Source organism: Dendrobates tinctorius, unplaced genomic scaffold, assembly GCF_039654945.1.
Source record: "Dendrobates tinctorius isolate UK_male_01 unplaced genomic scaffold, ASM3965494v1 ptg000019l, whole genome shotgun sequence".
In the NCBI taxonomy this organism is placed as follows: Eukaryota; Metazoa; Chordata; class Amphibia; order Anura; family Dendrobatidae; genus Dendrobates; species Dendrobates tinctorius.
The window spans coordinates 58,178,994-58,203,250 of NW_027361687.1; the positions used below are offsets into that span (position 1 = coordinate 58,178,994).

General features: G+C 45.3%; 1 protein-coding gene across 1 annotated transcript in view; it reads left to right on the forward strand.

The window, feature by feature from the left end:
- LOC141082976 (CD48 antigen-like) overlaps positions 1 to 21,352 on the forward strand; it is a 60,680-nt gene extending 39,328 nt beyond the window's left edge. The window contains exons 2-5 of the mRNA XM_073567069.1: positions 13,614 to 13,922; positions 14,135 to 14,434; positions 16,712 to 16,807; positions 20,376 to 21,352. Of these exons, the coding sequence (XP_073423170.1) occupies positions 13,614 to 13,922; positions 14,135 to 14,434; positions 16,712 to 16,800 (698 nt within the window). The 3' untranslated portion in view covers positions 16,801 to 16,807; positions 20,376 to 21,352. The remainder of the gene's footprint in view (positions 1 to 13,613; positions 13,923 to 14,134; positions 14,435 to 16,711; positions 16,808 to 20,375) is intronic.
- The last annotated feature ends 2,905 nt before the right edge of the window (positions 21,353 to 24,257 follow it).

Genomic DNA, 24,257 nt, shown 5'->3' on the forward strand with positions numbered 1-24,257 from the left:
GACATGTAAGGGCATGACACACCAGTTATTGGCCAATCTCATGTGCCAGAGCCTCACGTGTCCCTCTAGTAAACCGGACTCGGACCGCGGGGCATGACGAAGTCTCGTTCGTTAACGGAATTAAGCTTGTAATGTGTGCATCTTTTCTGTAGCTGGCATGGTTGAGGTTTCCCAAGTGGAGTCGAATTAAACCGTAGGCTCCACTCCTGGTGGTGCCCTTCTGGACATTCCTTTAAGGTTCAGCTTTGCAACCATACTGCCCACGTAAAACAAACACTTTGCCTTCATGAACGCTGTTTGGAGGGTCATGACTCGTGGGAATAACGCTGCCCAATCAGTTAACCTGCTAGAGATATCCTTCGTTGCTCCCAAGCATGACATCACACTCCTTAGGAGGAAGGTAATGCCACTGTGGCGACCGTACTCCTGGGGCAACACAAGTGCACTGATGCCCAGCCACTGCTCGATGAATCTGCTGGTACATTGACCCAGACCACTACATTCCCCTCACTCGCTACACGGCCTGAATCTGACCCTGATGAAACTCAGGTTACCCTTCCCATATACAGTTCCATCTTACACGGTGACAAAGAGGAAGCTGCAGATGAAAGTGCAGGTTCGGCCCACCCGCCATCAGACACACCACCGTACTATCAGGGGCCCTGTGCCAGTGCCGTCGCCAACGAGTGGGCCCCCCCTGCTTGCTCAGGATCACAGCACTTGCAAGGTTGAAATACTGTGCAGTGAGATGGAAGATGGGGACGACGAGGAGTCCAGACTAGTACAGGGATTCCCTAGCGAGGAGACTTATTTGATTGTTTTCAATGTTGGGACAGCAATTTTTGGGGAGCACTATACTCTGGAGAATGATAGATGGGGCCCACCATACACTGGAACATTCCAAAGGTGGACATCAGACACTGGAGCAGCATTTACAGGGCCCATTATACACTAGAGCATTAGAAATGGGGCCCATTATGTTTGGAGCATTATTTGGGCCCATAACACAGTGGAGCTTCATCCATGGGGACCAACATATACTGTAGCATTATGTGGAGCTCATCATATACTGTTTCAAACATTATATGGGACCAATGATTCTGTATGGCGAAATAGATGGGCCTCGTCATGAGATGTAAAAAGTGAAGTATTTTTCATTGTACTATACCGCTATTTCTCTGCCGTATCGGAGCATGATGAGTTGTGGTATGTGTTAAAGGGTTTTAGGAAGTTTCGCCCCCAGCAGTTCACCCCAGCATTTCGCCCCCAGCAGTTCGCCCCCAGAATTTCGCCCCCAGCAGTTCGCCCCCAGCAGTTCGCCCCCAGGTACACTTCGCCCCCGAATATTTCGCCCCCAGCATTTCGCCCCCAGGTTGTTTCGCCCCCGCACATTTCGCCCCCAGCAGTTCGCCCCTGGATGTTTCGCCCCCGGATGTTTCGCCCCCAGCAGTTTGCCCCCGGATGTTTCGCCCCCAGCAGTTCGCCCCCGGCTGTTTCGCCCCCAGCAGTTCGCCCCCGGATGTTTCGCCCCCGGATGTTTCGCCCCCGGATGTTTCGCCCCCACAGTTCGCCCCTGGATGTTTCGCCCCCAGCAGTTCGCCCCCGGATGTTTCGCCTCCAGCAGTTCGCCCCCGGATGTTTCGCCCCCGGATGTTTCGCCCCCGGATGTTTCGCCCCCCAGCAGTTCGCCCTCGGATGTTTCGCCCCCAGCAGTTCGCCCCCGGATGTTTCGCCCCCAGCAGTTCGCCCCCGGATGTTTCGCCCCCAGCAGTTCGCCTCCAGCAGTTCACCCCCGGATGTTTCGCCCCCAGCAGTTCGCCCCCAGCAGTTCGTACCCGAATGTTTCGCCCCCAGCAGTTCGCCCCCGGATGTTTCGCCCCCAGCAGTTCGCCCCCGGATGTTTCATCCCCAGCAGTTCTCCCCCAGATGTTTTGCCCCCAGCAGTTCGCCCCCAGATGTTTTGTCCCCAGCAGTTCGCCCCCGGATGTTTCGCCCCCTGCTTTTTGCCCCCAGATGTTTCGGCCCCAAATTAGGCAGGGAATTTTGGCCTTGTGTTTTAGCCCTAAGACCGCTTTCACAGTAGCCACTTTCCCAAGTGCTAAGCACTGGAAAATTGCTAAGAAGATTGCCAATTTTGAATATACTACATGGTGGCCCGATTCTAATGTATCGGGTATTCTAGAAGGCACAGCCACGTGGTATGTTGCACAGGTTATGTAGTATATTGGACAGTCCACGTAGTACATTGTACAGGCCACGTAGTATATAGGACAGCCGACGTAGTATTTTGGACAGCGCACGTAGTAAATTGCACAGTCCACATAGTAAATTACACAGCGCACATAGTATATTGGCCAACCAACGTAGGATATTGCACAGGTCACGTAGTATATTGCACTGTCCACGTAGTCTAGGAATGTGGGCACTATATTCGTGTTTAAAAAAAAATAATAAAGATATACTCACCTCAGCCACGGGCCCTGAAGTCCTCGCGCCTCTCTGCAGTGCTGGCGGTGGCTTCCGGTCTGAGCGTAGGACCTGCGATGATGTCGCGGTCACATGACCGTGACATCATCGCAGGTCCTGGACGGTGTGCATTGGAAAGAGGCGCGGAGGACAGCGCGACGTTGGAGGGGGTGAGAATAACTTTTTTTTTTTATCATTATTATTTTTAGCATTACATCTTTTCACTATTGATGCTGCATAAGCACCATCAATAGTGAAAAGTTGGTCACACAGGGTTAATAGCAGCGTTAACGGAGTGCGGTACACCGCGATCCGTTAACGCTGGCATTAACCCTGTGTGAGCGGTCAGCGGTGAGTGCAGGGCAGTGAAGCAGCGGCCATTTTTATGGCAGACTGTGACCGTCGCTGATTGGTCGTGGGCGTTTTGCCAAGACCAATCAGCGACTTGGATTTACATGACAGACAGACGCCGCGACCAATGAATATACGAATAAAACGTTACAGACAGAAAGACGAAAGTGACCCTTAGACAATTATATAGTAGATAAGTCAATGGCTAGAAAAGTGAGGTGTTGTTTCGGCCAGCTCTTTTTATTTTATTACAGGAGCTATTTTTGAGCACTTAGCGTTCATCAATAGCCTGTATCTTATGGGTCATTACCGAGAGCGCTCACAAAAGCGCTCTGAAAAATGCCAGTAAAGCACGTGCTTTGGAGTTCTAAAACAGTGGCAGCATAAGGGTGCTTTCACACTTCCGCTACATATGCACTACAGGCCGCCCGTTCGCTTCTGTAATGCCGCATTCCGCTAACCTGCAGCGGAACGAAAAGAAGAAAATGCTCTTCTTTTTGTTCTGACACTGATAGCGGAATGCGGCATTACAGAAGCGAACGGGCGTCTGCAGATCGCGGAACCCAGCCGTTCACTTCTATGGGCAATGCAAGCGGAATGCCAGCATTCAGCCAGCATTGCCCTGGGGTCAGCTGGATGTCAGATCCAGAGCGGATCGACCTCTGGTGGCCACAAACACAAGTGTGAAACCACTCTAAAATTACAGTGTGCAAGAGGCCTAAAATCTAAACAATTTTGAACTTTTACCTGACCCAGCACTGACCTGCTTTGTTGCAAGTTTTGTTGCAGATGTAACAAGTAGCAGGTCACATGGAGTTACATTAGACTAGCTTTTATTCCATCTGTATATCAGAATATAGCAGTGTCTGAAATCTCCACAAAGAGAGAAGTGTACTGCCACAAAAAATCAGTCAGCTTCCACAGCAATTCACTTTCTACAACTATGAATTCAGTTCTGTCCAAACGTGGAAGGAGCAAGTTGGTCCATGAGAATCACATTTACTTATTTTCCAAACGAACCGCTGATGATGTCCATTCCATCTGGGTATGTGAAAAACGGTCGACTTGCAAGGGACGTGTTTGGACAATGAAGAATTTGGCGAAGTTGTGAAAGTAGTCAATCTTCACAATCACGCAGCACAAGCTACAAGACCTGAAGCAATCCGACTTGGCAATGAGGCACTCACCAGGGCAAGGACAACACAGGAGACACCACAACAGATTCTCACAGACGTCGTTTCAGGAGCCCATTCTAATGTTGCAGCACTTCTCCCAAGGAAAGCATCACTGAAGAGGACAATACGATTAGCAAGGCAACTTGGCAATATCCCAAGGTTACCTCAAACCCTTGATCAACTTGTTATCCCCCTCAAGTTCCAGGAGATCAGTATTGATGGTGTCCAGCAGCAGTTCCTTCTGCATGACTCTGGTAAGCTACTTAACCATTTAACATTGTATTAAAACAATTCCATTATGCATAATTATTGCAAAGTTTATTTTGCACAAATGTGAAAAATGCTACACTATAAGGTGCTGATATAAAATACTATGTGATTTTTGCCTTCAAGGGAAACTTTGAGGGTAATATAATGTAGTGAGGCCTACTGACTCCAACTAGTGTTAGCCGATCACTGGAAAGATAGGATCAGATCGGGCTGATCATACCGAAAGATTGGAATTAATTCAGATCCAATCTCCAGAGCTAGATGTAGATATATATATATATGCACACTGTACGCCCGAACAGTGTGTGTATGTATATATATGCATATATGTGGGTGGGTGATGGTGGTCTGGCACTTTTGGATCTCTGAAATGCAATAAAGGATTTGTATAGGACTTCAGGAGCGCGGAGGTCTTTCTTCATGGATGCATGTTAAGTACGGGCGGAAGCCAACCCCTGCTCTAGCAGCACACTGAGTCCTCAGCAACAATCTCAGTTGAGCCACTCTTCTTCCAGCTTTCTTGCATATATATAATGGCCCCAAGCTGCGCTGTTAAAAAATAAACAAACCCAGTTATTCAACTCTCTCTCCGGTGTCCAGCGCTGTCTCCGGCGGTGCAGGGAATTCCGAAATCCCAATGCTATGCATTCTGGGTTGTGCATCACCACCTCTGCACATGTGCCGGGCTGTTCTGTGACGTGATGTGGTGCTTTCCCAGGACCGTCTAGTGAGCGGTCCTGGGATCACTCTCCACTGTTCGGGAGTGTATGCCCGGACAGTGTTTTCAGATTACGGAGGATTCCGATTTCTAATTCAGATCATCATCATGATCTGGCTACAAATCGGATCGTAATTTGAAATAACGATCAGCCTGAAAATCGTAATAAATTACGATCTTCAGTGATCGGACCGGCCAACACTAATTCCAAATATGCAGCATTGTACTGGCCATACCTGTCCTGGATGCTGCCCCGGAGTTCAGCCTCGCCTGTCTGCGGCATGCACGGACTGAACTGCCATCGCCGGCTGATTCCTCGGCTCTCGTAGTTCAGTCCTGCAGATCCGTGGACAGGTCGGGCTGAACTCCGGAGCTCAGGTGAGATACGCCATGATTTGCAGATGCATTTTGCCTGCTGCTTCCAAGCACTTTTTAAGCACTTTGCAAGCGCTTTGGCAAAACGCTTCTGCAAATAGGGGACGTGGCCAAACTCTGCTATGGGCGTGGCCATGCCCTGCTATGGCCTAAACCGAGCGTATTTGGCATGGTTTGCAGGCATTTTTCGGGAGGTTTCCCTCTTGCCCATTCCCATTCCTTCCGGGATCCGCCGGAAAAATAGCTTCAAGGTGGGGCGTTTTCCGGCCCCGGCCGGAATCCGCCCGTAACCCGCACCATAGACATGAAAGGGCGGGTTTCAGGCAGGAAACACAGCACGGAATACGCCTGTAAATCCAGCTTGTCTGGATAAAGCCTGAGGCCTCGTGCCCACTGACGGAAGGGGATTGTGGAGCGGCATCTCCGCAGCGGCTGTAATTGCGGTAGCAATTGGAGATCCCACAGGAATCTATTTGTGCCTGCAATTGTGGCCACTATTGTGGTACCCTAATTCTGTATCAAAATCTTCACTTAACTCTATGGATTTAGGTGCAGGTTTTAGTGCAGGATTTCAGCCCCTTGTCTGAATGGCTGGAATTTTGTTTGTATAATGGCAGCATACATTGACATGCTGCACTGCATGTTTTTTTTTGTAAACAAAATTTTTTCATCAGCATGTGGATGGGATTTACACATTAATGCTGCATATGACCCCAGCCTAATGGACCATTCAGTTATGCCTTAGGCCAAAAGCACACTGGTGATTTTACTGGCGTTTTTTGCGTCCTGCACAATCCTCTCAATGACACAGCATAGGCAGCGCGGACGTCACGAACGTCCGCGCTGCCCACCCGACGACTAGCGTGCCCATCCGCCTGAATGGAATGCCCCATTCAGGCGGGCGGACCGCCCAGTCGTTCATTCAGACGTCCAGCCGCACGCCGCGTCTGGATGCGGCTGTCAACTAGACGGCCCGTTCAGCATAGTGGCGATCGGCCGTGCTGAACGGCCGTCTAGTTGGAGGGTCTAAAGGTACCCTAAAAATGTGACCTATTTCAAGTTTGGAAGTAATTTTAATTTTAAACAAAAATATATAATTTTCCACTGGGACAATATATGTTGTAAAAAACTATTGGTTGGCCCCTTCACACTAGATTTTGCTTCAGTTTTTTATTATGAAATCAGAAAATCTGGAGCAAAATGTGAGTATTTAATGTGAGATATGAACAGAGTCTTCTGATTAGGATATTTTTTTTGTGAATTTATCCCAAAACTCTGTCTGCTGCTTGTTACACTTTGTCTGTTATTTCCTCTACTAATACTTTCATTTTAAATTAGGAAATGGACACAGCCGTATGTTGATATTTGGAACAAGAGACAATCTCCATCTACTGGCACAAAGTAAAGAGTGGTTTGCTGATGGCATGTTTTTCACTACACCAGCCTTGTTTAAGCAACTTTACACAATCCATGTAGTCCACAGCGGCCTTGTTGTTCCTGTAGTGTACACCTTGCTGACAGACAAGAGCCGTTCTACATACCAGAGGTTGCAGCAAGAGCTGAAGAACTTGCAGCCTGGACTGCAGCCAGACAACCTGATGTTGGATTTTGAACTAGCTGCAATACAGGCATTTGAAAGTGAATTCCCCAACCTTGTGAAGACTGGTTGCTTTTTCCACCTATCACAGTCGGTTTGGCGTAAAGTTCAAAATGATGGACTCAAGATGCAATACCAAGGTGACCATGAATTTGCCCGTTGGATACGCATGATACCTGCCCTGGCCTTTCTACCACCACAGAATGTTGTGCAATCATTTGAAGAATTGGTGGAAGATCCTGACTTTCCACAAGAAGCAATACCTATTGCCAACTATTTTGAAGACAGCTATATTGGTCGAATGAATCGCAGAGGACGTCAAGCACCTTTGTTTCCAGTTCAATTCTGGAATGTGTATGAACGAACATTGAATGATCAACAGCGAACAAATAATGATGTCGAAGGATGGCACCGTAGCTTTCGAGAAACATGTGGTACTCTTTTCCAAAATATATACCGGTTCATTAACTGTCTGAAACATCAGCAAGAGCTCCATAGTTTTGAAATTATTCAGATAATAGCAGGAAATCCCATCGCTGCAAGAAACAAAAAGTATGCTGCAATTTCAGCAAGGGTTAAACGTATCGTGCAAGATTTCGATAATAGAAGCTTGATGGATTATCTGAGAGGCATTGCCTACAGCTTTGATTTTTAGTTCATGGTCGCATATTGTATGTTTTGAGAGCAGTGTTTTTAGCTGCAAAATAATTCAAGCATTATAACCTGCAATTTGTATTTTCTCTTTTTCTCTAATCCTTCCCCTCTATACCTTTTTATGTTTCTTGTTAAAACAGTTTTGATATATACAGTTAAAGCATAACTCTACAAAAAACATGTTATGTTATAGTACCTGTGCCCATGATATTCATTTCCAAAGGAGACCTTCCAGCAGCTTCACTTCTGTGTGAAAAGTCTCATCCAAGTTAAAGCTCCATGTGCTGCAGGATTTCAGTGGTTGCTAGGGAGGTTGTTTCTCCTTAGTAGCAGTACTTGTGGATGGATTCTAGAGGGCGTGGCTGCACAGGAGCATGCAGCTAACAATATATTCCCTATGATGTATAAAGGGCTGCTGGTTTACAGCCCTCTGCAAAGCCCCCCCTATGTGTTCCGTCCTGTAACGGCTTTACACAGGCAGGGGGGAGCCCTCCTCTTGTCCAGGACAGAGCACATGAGCGGAGGGTGAAGGGGAGCTTTGCAGAGGGCTGTGAACAAGCAGCCCTGAATGTATCATAGGGAGCCAGGATCCGTTCTGCTCCCAAGGGGGCACGACCTCCTTAGTAACCAATGAAATCCTACTATTTTCCTGTCTGTTTGTAAAATTACTCATCTAGAAAACAAAGTTTGAGAATAAAAAAAACTAATTTGATCAGAATTGTATATCTTAGACTCATATGGTGTATTATTAGTGATAAGCAAACCTGCCAATGTTCAGTTCAGGCAGGTTTTTCCCGGATGCGAAAGATCCAGGAGCAAATTGCTAGAGGCAAAACATCCAGGGATGAACTGCTGGGGGCGAACTGACAGGGGGCGAAACATCCGGGGGTGAAACATCCGGGGGCGAACTGCTGGGGGCGAAACATCCGGGGGCGAACTGCTGGGGGCGAAACATCCGGGTACGAACTGCTGGGGGCGAACTGCTGGGGACGAAACATCCGGGGGTGAACTGCTGGAGGCGAACTGCTGGGGGCGAAACATCCGGGGGCGAACTGCTGGGGGCGAAACATCCGGGGGCGAAACATCCGGGGGCGAACTGCTGGGGGCGAAATGTGCGGGGGCGAAATGTGCAGGGGCGAACTGCTGGGGGTGAAATGTGCGGGGGCGAAATGTGCGGGGGCGAAACAACCTGGGGGCGAAATGCTGGGGGCGAAATGTTCGGGGGCGAAGTGTACCTGGGGGCGAACTGCTGGGGGCGAACTGCTGGGGGCGAAATGCTGGGGGCGAACTGCTGGGGGCGAAACTTCCAACTCCCATGTTAAATGGGCGCTCTTTCGCCCAGGGCACATGAAAACCTGGAGCCAGCCCTCCCCCCACAACTTTCGCCAAATAACCCCCATTTTTCAGTGCGTAACTTGTATTATGAAGTTAATTAAGGTTGACAAGCTTAAGTAAGAAGAATTGATGCTTTTGGCATTCAAATGGGCACTGTAGGTGCGTTTCCTGTCCTCCTCTCACTGCCGACTTTTATTCCCCATTGACTTACATTGGGTTTCGTGTTTTGGGACGACCCCGACTTTTCCCTATAATCGGCCGATCTTGCTCGACCCGACTTTTGGAAAAGTCGGGTTTCACGAAACGAAACTCGACCCTAAAAAACCAAAAGTCGCTCAACTCTAGTAGTGACCATTAGATTTAGCTGCTAATAGATCATTGGAGACTTTAGTGAGGGCAGTTTCAGTAGAGTGTAAAGATCGGAAACCGGATTGGAGAGGGTTGAGAAGAGAGTTATCAAAGAGATAGCGGATAAGACGGGAGTGGACCAGGTGTTCCAGGAGTTTAGAGATGAAGGGAAGATTAGAGACAGGTCTATAGTTAGCGGCACTGTTTTGGTTGAGGGATGATTTTTTAAGTAGTGGATGTATGATGGCATGCTTAAATAAGGAGGGAAAGATACCAGGAGAGAGAGAGGTTAAATATTTTAGTTAGGTGAGGGATGACAGCAGGGGAAATGGACTGGAGGAGATGTGACAGAAATGGGTCACTGGTGCAAGTGGTTGGGCGAGAAGATGCAAGGAGCCTGCTTACTTCTTCTGTGACTGGTTCAAAATTAGAGAATGAGCTAGATGTAGTGGGGGAGGGAGGACAGTGCATGGTATGAGGTGATTGGGAGATAATTTCCTGTCGGATCTGGTCAATTTTTTCTTTGAAGCAATTGGCCAGATCGTCAGCTCGAAGATCCATGGTTGGGGCCTGTACTCTTGGGTTGAGTAGAGAATGAAAAGTATCAAAGAAACATTTAGGGTTATAGGACAGTGAGGTGATGAGGGTGTTGAAATAGGTTTGTTTTGAGAGGTGAAGGGCAGTGTTGTATGTTCGAAGCATAAACTTATCTTTAAAAGTAACTACATTCCCCTTTTGCGTGAGCTTCTTTACTGACAGAAGTTTGCTTTCAAAGCTAGGAACATAGAGAACATCCTTTATTGGGATCTTTTGGCCTTGTGCTGAGGAAACTGGACAGTGGAGGTAGCTGTCTCCAACTCCTTCTGAAGTCATATAGTGACGATTAGCTAAGATGACCTTTTCTGACTTGCTTTCATTAAGGTCAGTGTAGAAATCCTTATTTGACAGATGACTGCTTGCACCAGTATCTATACACCATATATGCTTTGCAGATGGGCCTGTACTGGTAGTAATGCAGTTTAAACACATGCAGAATCTTCCTTTACAGCTGTTTTAACCCTTTGATGACTGTTCTGCTTTTTAAGCTGACTCATTCTTGCTTTCCAAATTCTGCAGTCTGCTTTAAGGTGGCCGGGCTTTTTACAGACAAAACATTCACGAGTTTCTCTTAGATTGCTCTTATATTTATGGAAATCCTGAGTCTTTAATGCTGTTTTTGTTCTGGATTTATTACTGCTGCTTATATGCTGCGTTCCAAATTTTTGCTATAACATACTCTAGTGTCAGCTCATTATCTAGCTCTGCATCTAGGACAGTCACAAGTGTGTCATAACTCTCTGGAAGACCACTTAATAGAAGTGCAGCAAAATGAAAATCTTTAATGTCTTCTGCAATGCCCCTGAGATGCTTCACAATCTCTAAGGTGTTTCTTATATAGTTCTGCATATTCTGTCCATCACTTAGCTTACACTGATACAGCGTTCTCATGAGATAAAGCTTATTGCTGAGATTTGATCTTTCCTGCACTTTCTGTAACTCATGCCGCATCTCCTTTGCAGTTGCACACTTGCATATATGCACAATCTGATTATCATCTACACTGAGGGAGATTGTGCTTTATGCTTTCTGATCCTTCTCTAGCCAATCATCTGGTAATGGATGAGGCACTTGTTCTTGAGTATATTTCTACATACCTTCTCTTATGAGCATCATCTTCACCTTGAATTTCCAGGACAGGTAGTTCTGGTTAGTGAGGCTTGGCACCGAGAACTTGACAGCATTGCTGATAGTGGACATCTTCTCTGTTGTTCTGTGCTGCTTTTGCTCTGGACTTCTGTTGCTTCTGTTTTGCTTCTGGGGTTCTGTGCCATTCTGGGTACATAACCTGTTGGCAGTGGTTTATTCAGGATATTCTCCAAGCATGTGGCAACAGAGCTTCTTTATTCAGGAACAATCAGGAGCAATATATGATAAGCTTAACAGATCAGGAATAAATAATTTGTGTGTCTATCTGTGCAGCATCTGCAGCATGCTGATTCATCTTCCATACACAGACACAGGAAAAACAGGAAATACAGTCGCATGCTATCCCTGTGTGAGCCACTGGGAGTTTTTTTTGTTCTAACTTTATGAACAGCATACAAATCTTGCAACTAAACACTCATAGACAGGAATGGAGTTGTTGCTCCAAACATATTCCAACAGATGAGTTTACAGTTAGGTTACTAAAATATTTTCATTTTACACAAAAATATAAAAAAAGCATGAAACAAATATTACCAAGTATAACTTTTTATTTTTAAAATGTTACAGTGGGTACGGAAAGTATTCAGACCCCTTTAAATTTGTTACTCTTTTTTTCATTGCAGCCATTTGGTAAATTCAAAAAAGTTCATTTTTTTCTCATTAATATACACTCTGCACCCCATCTTGATGGAAAAAAACAGAAATGTAGAAATGTTTGCAAATATATTAAAAAAGAAAAACTAAAATATCACATGGTCTTAAGTATTCAGACCCTTTACTCAGACACTCATATTTAAGTCACATTCTATCCATTTCCTTGTGATCCTCCTTGAGATGGTTCTACTTCTTCATTGGAGTCCAGCTGTGTTTAATTAAACTGATAGGACTTGATTTGGAAAGGCACATACCTGTCTATGTAAGACCTCACAGCTCGCAGTGCATGTCAGACCAAATGAGAATCATGAGGTCAAAGGAACTGGCCAAGTAGCTCAGAGACAGAATTGTGGCAAGGAACAGATCTGGCCAAGGTTACAAAATAATTTCTGCAGTTCTCAAGGTTCCTAAGAGCACAGTGGCCTCCATAATCTTTAAATGGAAGAAGTTTGGGACCACCAGAAGTCTTCCTAGACCCGGCCATCCAGCCAAACTGAGCAATCATGGGAGAAGAGCCTTGGTGAGAGAGGTAAAGAAGAATCCCAAGATCACTGTGGCTGAGCTCCAGAGATGCAGTATATAGATGGGAGAAAGTTCCACAAAAGACAACTATCACTGCAGACCTCCACCAATTGAGCCTTTATGGTAAAGTGGCCAGACGGAAGCCTCTCCTCAGTGCAAGACATGAAATCCCGGATAGAGTTTGCTATAAAGCACATGAAGGACTCCCAGACTATGAGAAATAATATTCTCTGGTCTGATGAGACAAAGATAGATCTTTTTGATGATATTTTTAAGCAGTATGTGTGGAGAAAACCAGGCACTGCTCATCACATTCCCAATAAAATCCCAACAGTGAAACATGGTGGTGGCAGCATCATGCTATGGGAGTGTTTTTCAGCTGCATGGACAGGACGACTGGTTGCCATTGAAGAAACATGATTGCAGCAAAGTACAGAGATATCATGGATGAAAACCTCTTCCAGAGTGCTCTGGACCTCAGACTTGGCTGAAGGTTCACCTTCCAACAAGACAATGACCCTAAGCACACAGCTAAAATTACAGAGAAGTGGCTTCGGAACAACTTTGTTACCATTCTTGACTGGCCCAGCCAGAGCCCTGACCTAAACCCAATTGAGCATCTCTGGAGAGACCTGAAAATGGCTGTCAACCAACATTCACCATTCATCCTGACGGAACTGGAGAGGATCTGCAAGGAAGAATGGCAGAGGATACCCAAATCCTGGTGTGAAAACCTTGTTGCATCATTACCAAGAAGATTCATGGCTGTACTAGCTCAAAAGGGTTCTTCCACTCAATACTGAGCAAAGGGTCTGAATACTTATGACCATGTGATATTTTAGTTTTTTTTTTAATACATTTGCAAAAATTTCTACATTTCTGTTTTTTTCAAACATGGTGTGCAGAGTGTACATTAATGAGAAAAAAATGAACTATTTTGAATTTACCAAATGGCTGCAATGAAACAAAGAGTGAAAAATTTAATGGGGTCTGAATACTTTCCGTACCCACTGTATATCAGATTTCAGCATAAAATAGCCAAAAGATCAAAGGGCTAATTATTTTCTGAAAATACAATATAACATTTGTCCTTGGAGGACAATGGTTTCAATACATAACTGGTGGAAAGAAAATGTGGGACTGGATATTTTGTTAATATATTACTTCAAATCCTATAAATAAATTTTGGAAATGTACCAGTATTTTGGGACCTCTGCAACCTACTTATAGTTAATTTTCTTTACACGAGAAAAGAGTGAGCTTGGTGCCCACTAAAGTATTTCCCAGCATAGCCACATATAACAGATATGTAACAGTTAAAAAGAATTTAGAACTAAAAAGTCCTTTTTATTGCTTTGTGTCATTGCTAATTTTTGCTTTTGGTTTCTTTTAACCAATCAAGAGCCTGTGTCGGTGATCGGCCTGGTGAACCACTCTGTAGAACTCTCCACCTACCAGCACCTCCCACTTCCTGTAAAAGAAACTATATGGAAGTTTGCATCTGGAGGCAGCACAGTTAAAGTGGCAGAGGCTGGGAATAATTCATTTTTGACGTACAGTGATCAATTCAAGAACCGTGTTGATGCTTCCAATAATGGAACAATCATTACCATCCGACATCTGAGCTTAAAAGATACGGGGGAATACCGTGCGGAGATCGTGCTTACCAGCAAAGTCATCCTCAAGTCGACATTTAACCTCACTGTGTACGGTACGTTAATATGTCCAGATATCCATCTTATGACCTTATGACTTAGAACCAAACCCAAAAGCATGAAAATGTTGAGAAATGGGATCGCTTGAATATTAATCCACACAGGTGGCAAAAATTTTCCAAAATTTTGGTAATACAATATTGGCGTTTATGTGACTTTTTTGGTTTCTTTATTTTATGTAATCAGTGTTGCATCATTTTCATTACAGATCCCATTCCCACTCCGGCAATAAAGACGGAATGGATGGAATATAGTGGAGACCAATGTAACGTCACCCTCCATTGTTCGGCTCCATCTCGTACATCAGTTTTGTTTTATACTTGGAAATACCGATACCAGGACATAGAGTATAATCTGCATAGTAATGGAAGCACCATCCAGATAACACTAACCCCAGACCACCAGCCCATGGAGTTCCTGTGTATAATCCAGAACCCGGCCGACCAGAAAAATGTCTCTGTCCATCTAGGATGGCTTTGTGGGGTGGCTAATATGATGAAAAACAGAGGTGACGTAAGACCTTTCTCTACATATATGTGTAAAGAATAAATGTGCCAGCAGAATGCCCTTCTATAAACTGTGCCAGTATGACTAATAATGCCAACAGAATTTGACTAAAAACATCATCTATATTTCTGATATAACTTATTGATTTACAATCCTCAACATTGAAATTGCAACAGCAAGGAGGACAAGCCATAAGGTACTGCTAATCGAGGAAATAGCTGGTGTCGCTAAGATCTGAAAATAATCAAATAAAAGCCAGATTGAAAGAAATTTTTTGTAGCCACAAGAAGCTTCAAAAATCAGATCAGGTCTTGTAGGATGAATATGCAATGCCTCCTCTTCACTGATGTTCCAGTTATAGCCAATTGTCTAAAACTGGGAGGGAGAGAATCCTTGAGCTGAGAGACCTTGGTTTATCACTCTGGCAGATTTCTGAGATGTCAACACCAGTCAATGTCATGTGTCCCCATGGTTTTGAGTACAAAGGCAAACTGGATTGACAGCAAGAGATGTACAGAGGTGAAAAGCTGCATCAGATTAGAAGAATGGTGCGTAGTTGCCAATTCTGTGCTTCCAAAAAGTACCAGATCTAAGGCACCGATTCACACAGAGTCTACACAAACCATCAAGAGGCATTTATGTGACATTGGGCTAAGAGCCACATGTCCAGATACAGGTGTCCATTGACCTCATGCTACCGATCTCAAAGGCTATCATGGTGCAGAGCAAGACGGCAATAGAAGCTGTAATGGGGTTCTAACCTCTTTAGCAGTGGGTTCTGATTTTGTTTTGGATGAACTGATAACTGGAAATTGGTCTTGAAGAGGTCATCACAAAGGAATATCATTCTGGTCGCACTCCTGAGATTAAGGTTGGCATAATATACTGATCTGCAAGTGATTAAAAAATGGATACAATTTTCAAAACATCTGGATTTATTCAGTCTGGAGTATGAGTCATGTGCAAAAATTCCTGCACTTACAGTCTTGACTGCCATCAGTGAGGTTAATATTTGTCATCGATTAAGGTTCTGCCGCTGAATTCACTTTGGCAAATAATCAAGATCCACTGCTGGCAGCTCCTGTGCAATTACCAACCAATGACGTCCCATATGTGCTTGATGAAAGACAAATCCAGAGATGCTACAGCCATAGGAGCAGATTTATGCCACACAGGCTGCTCACGAGTAACAGCAGCAACATGCGGTCTGGCGTTGTTGTGTTGAAAAATGGCTCCTGGGACACTTTCATGTTCTCTCGTGAAGGCCTTTTGATGATGTTGCCCAAGTGATCTCATGGTCTCTAGACCAATCTACAGCTATGATTGCATCTAAGTCAAAAGTGGGACATTGCTGAAGAGGATACATCTCCATTCTAGCCTTCATTGACTTTTTGCTCTGCACCATGATAGCCTTTGAGAGCGGTGGTATGAGTTCATAAAGTGGTCTTTGTGATGGAACGTCAAATCGGTGTGTCGTGGTACAATGTACAGTAGCCGGACCCCTCTAGTCTTCACTCCAGGCGCACTAACAGCTCTGCGATACACTGATTTGGTGGTGGAACTAGTGGTACAGCCATTTCTCCAAAGGGTCTGAGAAGTTATTTTTCAGCACAACAATGCCAGGTCACATGTTGCTGGTGCTACTGTGAGCACTTATGTAGCTTAGACTTACTATTAAGGCCTGCACTCCGAAATTGTTTCCCATTAAGCACATCTGGGACGTCATTTGTCGGTGATTACACAGGAGCTGCCAGCAGCGAACCTTGATGATTTGCCCAAGTACATTCAGTGGTAAAGCCTTCATCAGATGACCATTAATAGCCTCATTGATAGAAGCTGAGGTTGTAATTGTAGGCATCTCTGGATGTCATGCCCATACTCCAGAAACCATAATTCCAGGTGTTTTGAAAAGTGTTTCCAGTTTTCACCATTTGCAGATCAGTGACTTCTACATTCTCTGATTTCCATTATTCCACCACTTTTCCTTCTTGGTGTTGCAGTTTCGATGTTGAGGAGTATCTCTATCTATCTACACTTCTCCGCTGTATTTTTTAGTACATCTTAGCAACATTCAAGTGAATGGACCTAAAATGCAGTTTCAGACACTGCCATGATTAGGGCAGTTTACAATTAAAACTATCATTTCTAATCCCTGACACCTAATTTTACCTTTGTGTCTGCCAGGATCTGCTAGAAGTGTCTTCTTAGCTTTTTCTTATGTCTCCTTTAATTTACGCTCCAGAATCCTTACAACTCTATCATTATGTTTTGCCTCCAGGTTGTTATTTGTATCTGAGGTCCGGACTGATTGCCACTTTCCTGCTCATATCCCTGTTCTCCATATGCCTGTCTCGCTGTTATCAGTAATACACAGGTAACTCTTTATATGACCAATGACAATTATCAGAATGATGATAATGATGGTTCTCCAATTTTCTGCTGACAGATTAAAAAATTCAATGGCAATATGTAAATGAACACTCCATATACTGTAGAATCTATATATTTGTAGGATTTACTAAGATAAATGCTCTTCAATTTTGGCCCCAAAAACTGACACTGTACTTCATCATTTATTGTGTTTTATTCATTTTTACGTCTCATCAATTGGGTGTGTCATAAATTGAGCGTGGTTTCTTGAAAGAGGTGTGGCTTTAAATTTGCCAAAAATTCTATGAACGCTGAAGAGAGAAATCTAGTGTTCTCAACCTTTGTGGGAACGTCACTGGTCACTAATAAATTTGATAACAGAGCCCCTGATGACACTGTGAGAATTTAAAAAGGGGAGGGGCATGATATGAGGGCCGGACAAATGCTTGCCTTAGAGTAAGAGTAGGTGGGTAAATCACATTTAGTGTATGTCCAGTGGCACTTTAAAGTGCCTTGTGCATCTAATGTATTTATTAACCCCTTTCCGACATCACGTGTAATAGTACTCCAATGTCGGACTCCCTCTGTTTGGTGCGGGTTCAGGCGCCGAGTCAGCACCTTTCTGGGCATATGATGGCTGATATCTACAACTAACATGAGCCAGCAACAGTCGCTGACAGCGGCATTTAACTCGTGCTTCCGGCAAGTGCACCAGAAATCCCACCCATTGGTGACCGCGGGTTGACATGACAACCAGAGGTCTCCAGATCTCTATCGTTGTCACTGCCAGATTGCTGTGAGTGCCGCCCGGCGATCGGCACTCATAGCAAGTGAGCATTTCTGCTACATACAGGCAATCTGATCATAACCTTTATGTAGCAGATCAAAGTATTGCAGCTTCTAGTCTCCCATGGAGACTATTGAAGCATGCCAAAAGTAAAAAAAATGTTTTTTAAAATATTTAAAAAATTTAAAAAATATAACAGTTCAAATCACCCCACATTCGCCACATTCAAAATAAAAAAAAACAAACATACACATATTTGGTAGTGCCGCATTCAGAATCACCCGATCTATCAATATAAAAAGAATAAACTAGATAGCTAAACGGCGTAGAGAGAAAAAAAGGCAAAACGCCAGAATTACTTTCTTTGGTCACCGCAACATTGTATCAAAATGCAATAATGGGCAATCAAAAGATCGCATCTGAACCAAAATGGTATCATTAAAAACGTCAGATTGGCACTCAAAAATAAGCCCTAACCCGAGATCATGAAAAATGAAGACGCTACGGGTATCGGAAACTGGCACAATTTTTTTTTAACAAAGTTTGGAATTTTTTTCACCACTTAAATAAAAAAGAGCCTATACATGTTTGGTGTCCATGAACTCATAATGACCTGGAGAATCATAATGGCAGGTCAATTTTCGCATTTAGTGAACATGATGAAAAAACAAAACAAAAAACAATTGAGGGATTGCATTTTTTTTTTTGCAATTTCACCATACTTGGAATTTTTTTTCAGTTTTCCAGTACAGGATATTTTAAAACCAATGGAGTCCCTCAAAATTACAACTTGTTCCGCAAAAAACAAACCCTCATAAAGCCATTTTGACTAAAAAATAAAAAAGTTATGGCTCTGGGATGAAGGGGAGCAAAAAATGAAAAAGCAAAAGCAGAAATACTTCTGGTCATCAATGGGTTAAGAGCAGCAGGGGGAAGACTCAAATAAAGTGAGTATACCCATAATCATCCAGTATAATGCTAATGTAAGGCAGCCAGGGTGGTAGTCATGGCAACGAGTTGTACTGTTCCCACACCCTACAGATGAAATACAAAGTTCTTTCTGTTGTGTGTGATGTGTGCAGCAGAGTACTCGCTTCAGTTGCTGGAGTGCCCTCGGTCTCTGCCACTCCAGCTTCAGGATTCTAGGTCCAATTTAACACTTCAGAGTCACAATTCTTTTCCAACAGTTCAACTTTACTAATAACAGGAGCACACAGCACTTTTGCGGCACAGTCCTTACAGAGTCTCACATCCTGCGTTCTCCCTGTCATCTGGACAGATCCTGTTCCTTCTAGCAGCTCCCATTACCTGTAATCCCGCCTGCATCGTTGGACAATCAATGTCCCATCTGTGCCTTCCTTTTATCTGCCATCTGGGCAACCTCTTTGGATAATCTGTCTCCCATCTGTACTTTCCATGTCACCAGCTACCTGTCAGCCCCTCGTCCGGTTCCATTAGGAAAAGGTGCTGATAACGCCATCTCAGCTGCTCCTGCCCCGGTCTTAGACCCCAAATCCTTCCAGGGGATGATTCTGTTGAGCTGGTGCCTGTTTACACTGTTCTCCAGCCTGGAGCCCATTACTGCCATCTGCAGACTTATCCCCATGGCTTGCCACAGTCTAATGCATACATCCTGCCCTTGGGCAGGCTGCCCTGGTGTCTGATAGAACCAGGAAGTATCTGTCCTATACCCCCCTGCTCTGTGATGCTCTGTTCTAACTCCTCCCCACTGAATAGCCCCTTGCGGCCTGTGCCTAACCTAACACTCTTATCCATCCTCTTATCTATCCTATTCACTATCTCTAATGTGCCCCCTTGATTCTAATCCTCCTATGGTCCTATACTACTTCCTATTCTAACCCTAACTCTATGCAGAACACACATTATAGGGAACCTGTTACCCCCCCAGGCATTTTTAAGTAAAAGAGCCACCTTGTGCAGCACTAATGCTGCATTCTGTCAAGGTGACTCTTTTATTTAGCGTCCCTTCCACCGCTGAAATAATTGTTTTTAAAATCGGTCAGACATACCTGAATTTTGACAGGGGGGGCAAGTCTTTCCCCCAGACACAGACGCCTTACATACGTCAGTCATGTCCTGCTTTTGAATTTGGTGCTGCCTCCTCAGCGTTCATTTCTTTTTCTCGTGCCTGCGGTATACAACAATACTTCAATAAACGCTGAGGTGCCGCATGTTGTTGTATGAACAGCGTCCAGGAGAGGGAGGGCACGTGAGGGTCACCGCCACCTCCTTTACTGTAACACAAAATTATTGAGAAACATAATTTAAAAACACTACCATACATTACATGAGGATAAAGTTATAGGTGAACTTCTAGTTTTCCTAAATTCACCTATTGTAAAGCTAAAACTATGCAGGAACCAAACAACAAGTGGAACCAAACAGCGGAAGCCTACAGTAAATGCAGATTTTTATCCGTGCAAGGCATACCAAGAACTGTGCCCCATCAAAAGGAAGGAGATGAGATGGTTGCTATCAGACACTTTATAACATGTGGCACTAGAGGGGTCATTTACTGTATTCAGTGACCATGTAACAAAAAAGTTCACTCTTATTATTGCAGTTTACCTAGCAACAAGTGGATTTGTCGGAATACTTCCTGCTGGTATAGGAGGATAATCTGCGCCATTGTGGACATTGGAGTCTACTCCAGCACTGTTGTCCTATACAGTAGAATATTTCGTAATTATGCCAGATGATTCTGTAGCCAAATAAAAGTAACTTTTTTTTAATTAATGTACTCATCTTTTCTTTTTTTCATCAGACACATCTCTTCCATGATCAAACAATCTTCACTGGAGACAATGGCTATCAGGAACGTGTTGACCTTGAAGATGCTTAACTTTAAGCTATCGATCTCCAGAAAGGTGTAGCTTTTGGGGTCCACTAAGTTGGCCAGATTTTTTGAATGTGATTCATAATCTGAGATAATCACACATCTCCAACTTGCAGCTCCTCCTATCAAGCACACAGATGAAACGACACTGCAGCTGCATCCCCCTCCTCCCACCCTTCCTTCCTTTCTTCCTTTCTTCCTTTCCCTTTCCTTTTAAATCTCATTTTTATAATCTTGTACAATTGCTTTTAGAAACATGTAAATAATACAAAGACGGTTAATAAATTATCATTTAATTTATTGATATTTAATAGGGATTTGTCATGGTATGCCTAGGTTACTTTAGGCTAAAACCCCGGGAGCCCTGCGGTGTCCCTCAGACTAGGGAAACCCTGTCTGTCCCTCAACCCAGGGTTTACACTGAAGGTGTGCCTGCCTGGGCCTCCACCCTGTCCCTGTCTCCTGTCCAGCCCTAAGCTGAACCCACCACCCTCCACCCAGTGAGGGGACCAGACACCAGACCCCACAAATACGTATGGACAGGGGTAAAAGAAACACCACACCGTTAATACACAAGGGAATACAATAATGTGCAAGGGCAACCAAATATATATATATAACAGATAGGAGAAAGAACAACTGAGAGATATACTGCACCAAATATCAGACGCTCCAAAACCACCACTGCTGACCGGTATTGCTAGCACTAGCAAAAGCTATAGTCGGCGACGCCCATAGTCAGGACGGACTATTTAAAGACCAAGGGCGTGGCCCAGCCCTCAGCCAGCATGACAACCTGGTTAACCCTATCCCGACTGGAACAGAATACCCAACAAAGTCCCTGAGCATACTGTAGTGGAATAGGGTATTACCGCTGTCTGCCAGACACCCTGGTGTGAACAGTGTCCGACCTGACAATACTGTAGTGGAACAGGGTACTACCGCTGTCTGCCGGACACCCTGGTGTGAACAGTGTCCGACATGACAGTACCCCGCCTTCTACGAGGGACCTCCGGAACCTCACCATGTCGAGGACCTGGCTTGTCCGGATGGCGACGATGGAACAGAGTAACCAGTCGATCAGCATGAATGTCTGAGGCCGGCACCCATGTCCTCTCCTCAGGACCATAGCCACGCCAGTGGACCAGGTACTGTAGAGTGCGACGCACAACCCTAGAGTCCACCACTTTGGACACCTCAAATTCCAACGCGCCATCCACCAAGACGGGAGGTTATGGCCCGGGAGAATCATTCGCCAAACCCACGACCTTTTTTAGCAATGCTTTGTGAAACACATTATGAATCTTATACACAGCCGGCAACTCCAAACGAAATGCCACGGGGTTGATCACTGTGGAGATCCTAAATGGGCCAATGAACCTGGGACCCAACTTAAGTGACGGTATTTTGAGCTTGATGTTCCTTGTAGATAACCACACCCAATCACCCACACACAGGTCCAGACCTGGCACACGTCTGCAGTCAGCCACCCGTTTGTACCTGGAACCCACCTAAGCGCTGCTTAACTCTCCTCCAAACAGACGGCAATTGAGCTCCCAACTGGTCCTCCTCAGGGACGCCAACCGAGCACCCCTGACGCAAGGTACAAAATTGAGGATGTTGACCATACACACAAAAAAAAAGGAGATTCCCCAGACGATTCCTGGCAATGGTTGTTTATTGCGAATTCTGCCAGAGGAAGAAACGCTGACCACTCTTCCTGATTGTCGGAAACAAAGCAGCGCAAGTATTGCTCCAGGTTTTGGTTCATCCGCTCAGTCTGCCCATTCGACTGAGGGTGGAAAGCCGAGGAATGAGATAATTTGATCCCAAGGCGAGAACAAAAAGCTCTCCAAAACTTTGCCTTATCCGGAAACAGTATGATGGGACTGGGGTAATATGGAAAGCTGAGCTGGTATGTGCCACTGAAGCCCTTCCCGGAGATCTGCTCCATCCAGCCATTCTTCTCACACTTCTGCAGGGTTCTCTTCAGCAGATGAACCTGGAAGCTGGAGTTCACCCCAGGGTGGTTCTCCAGCACATATTTCTTGATCGCAGTGGTGGAGCAGGTCTTAGGCTCGTTCATGGCCGTGAAGGCAGACAGGATGGCATCCTCAAATCCTCCTCCACTCAGAAGGGGCTTATCTCCTGCTCGCTTCAGCTGGAATGTGCCAGAAGCTCCCTTTCCTGTGATCTGCTCCAGCTGACCCTTCTCCACGGCCCTCTGCAGAGCGTTCTTCAGGAGCTGAGGCCTCACTTCCACCTTGAGCTTGGGGTAATACTGGGACACGTATTTCTTGATCAGACTGTATGACGCTTCCTTGAGAGCTAGCCTCTCGGGACCTGAGATATTAAACATTCTAGCTTTAGGTAACTTGGCCCCTGGTTTCAACCTAATAGCACAGTCATAGGGGCGATGCGGTGGTAGTTCTGAACAACCCTTCTCAGAAAATACATCCGCATAGTCCAGCAACGGCTCCGGGATACTGGGAGTCAAAGCGGAAATACATGTAGCCAGGCACCTCTCCTGACACTCCTTGCTCCACTGAATTATGTCCTGGGTCTTCCAATCAATAACAGGATTATGCATTGACAACCATGGAAAGCCCAGAACCATCTGAGCCAGTAAGTTACTAAGCACCTTACAAGTTACCCGCTCTGAGTGTAATACTCCAATGTGGAGTTGTATATCCAACACACACTCTGTGATCTCCCCTTGAGACAACGGGGAAGCATTGATGGTAACCACCCGGATGGGGTTCGGCAATTTCTCCACCGGAAATCCCGCTGTATGCGCGAACTTCTCATCAATGAGATTGGCAGCTGAGCCACTATCAACAAACACTGTAATAGAGAGCATTTGCCCCCCAAGTGCTACCCTAGCAGGGAGAATACACTGGGAAACCATGACGGAGGATACACAAAGGCTCAGACTAGACTCCTCCAAACCCTCTGAGCCTATCAGTTTTCCGCCAGCGCGCCTTTCTTAGGTACCAGGGGGCAAGCGTTAATAAAATGTCCTCCTTTGCCACAAAAAAAACAAACCCCCTGCCTTCTGTGCCAAGGACGTTTAGGCTTGTTACTCGGTGACTGTGCTATACCAGCGATCTGCATGGGTTCCACGGATTCACCCGAGGCAACCTCACCTACAACTCCCCCACCTCCCGGAGGCAATGAAACCAGCGCCCCCTGACGGAGACGGCGGTCTATGCGTACTACAAGTGCCATCGCAGCCTCCAGAGAGGCGGGAGTCTCGTACATTAGGAGAGTCTGTTTAACCCTTCCAGAAACCCCATGCAAAAATTGACTTCTAAGCGCAGGGTCATTCCACTGCGTGTCCACCGCTTAGCGCCGGAATTCCATGCAGTAATCCTCAGCTGGTCGCTCACCCTGTAGTAGTGAGCGTATCTTAGACTCTGCTAAGTTTAATCTATCCAGATCGTCATAGATCAAACCCAGAGCAGAGAAAAAAAAATCTACAGACTCAAATGCCGGTGAGTCAGACGGGAGTGAAAAGGCCCAAGCCTGTGGATCACCACTCAGCAAAGAAATCACCAAGCCCACGCGTTGAGCCTCATTACCTGAGGAATGTGGATGCATACGGAAATACAATTTGCATGATTCACGAAAAACCGTGAACTTACCACGATCACCAGCAAATCGTTCAGGAAGGGGAAACTTGGGTTCAGCTGCCCTGGCTGCAGCCTCAGCAGGTACTGCAGGAGCTGACAGGCCTTGTTGCTGGACCGCCCCCCTAAGTTCAGTGACCTGTATGGATAGAGCCTCCAGCTGCTTGGTTAGGGAAAGTAT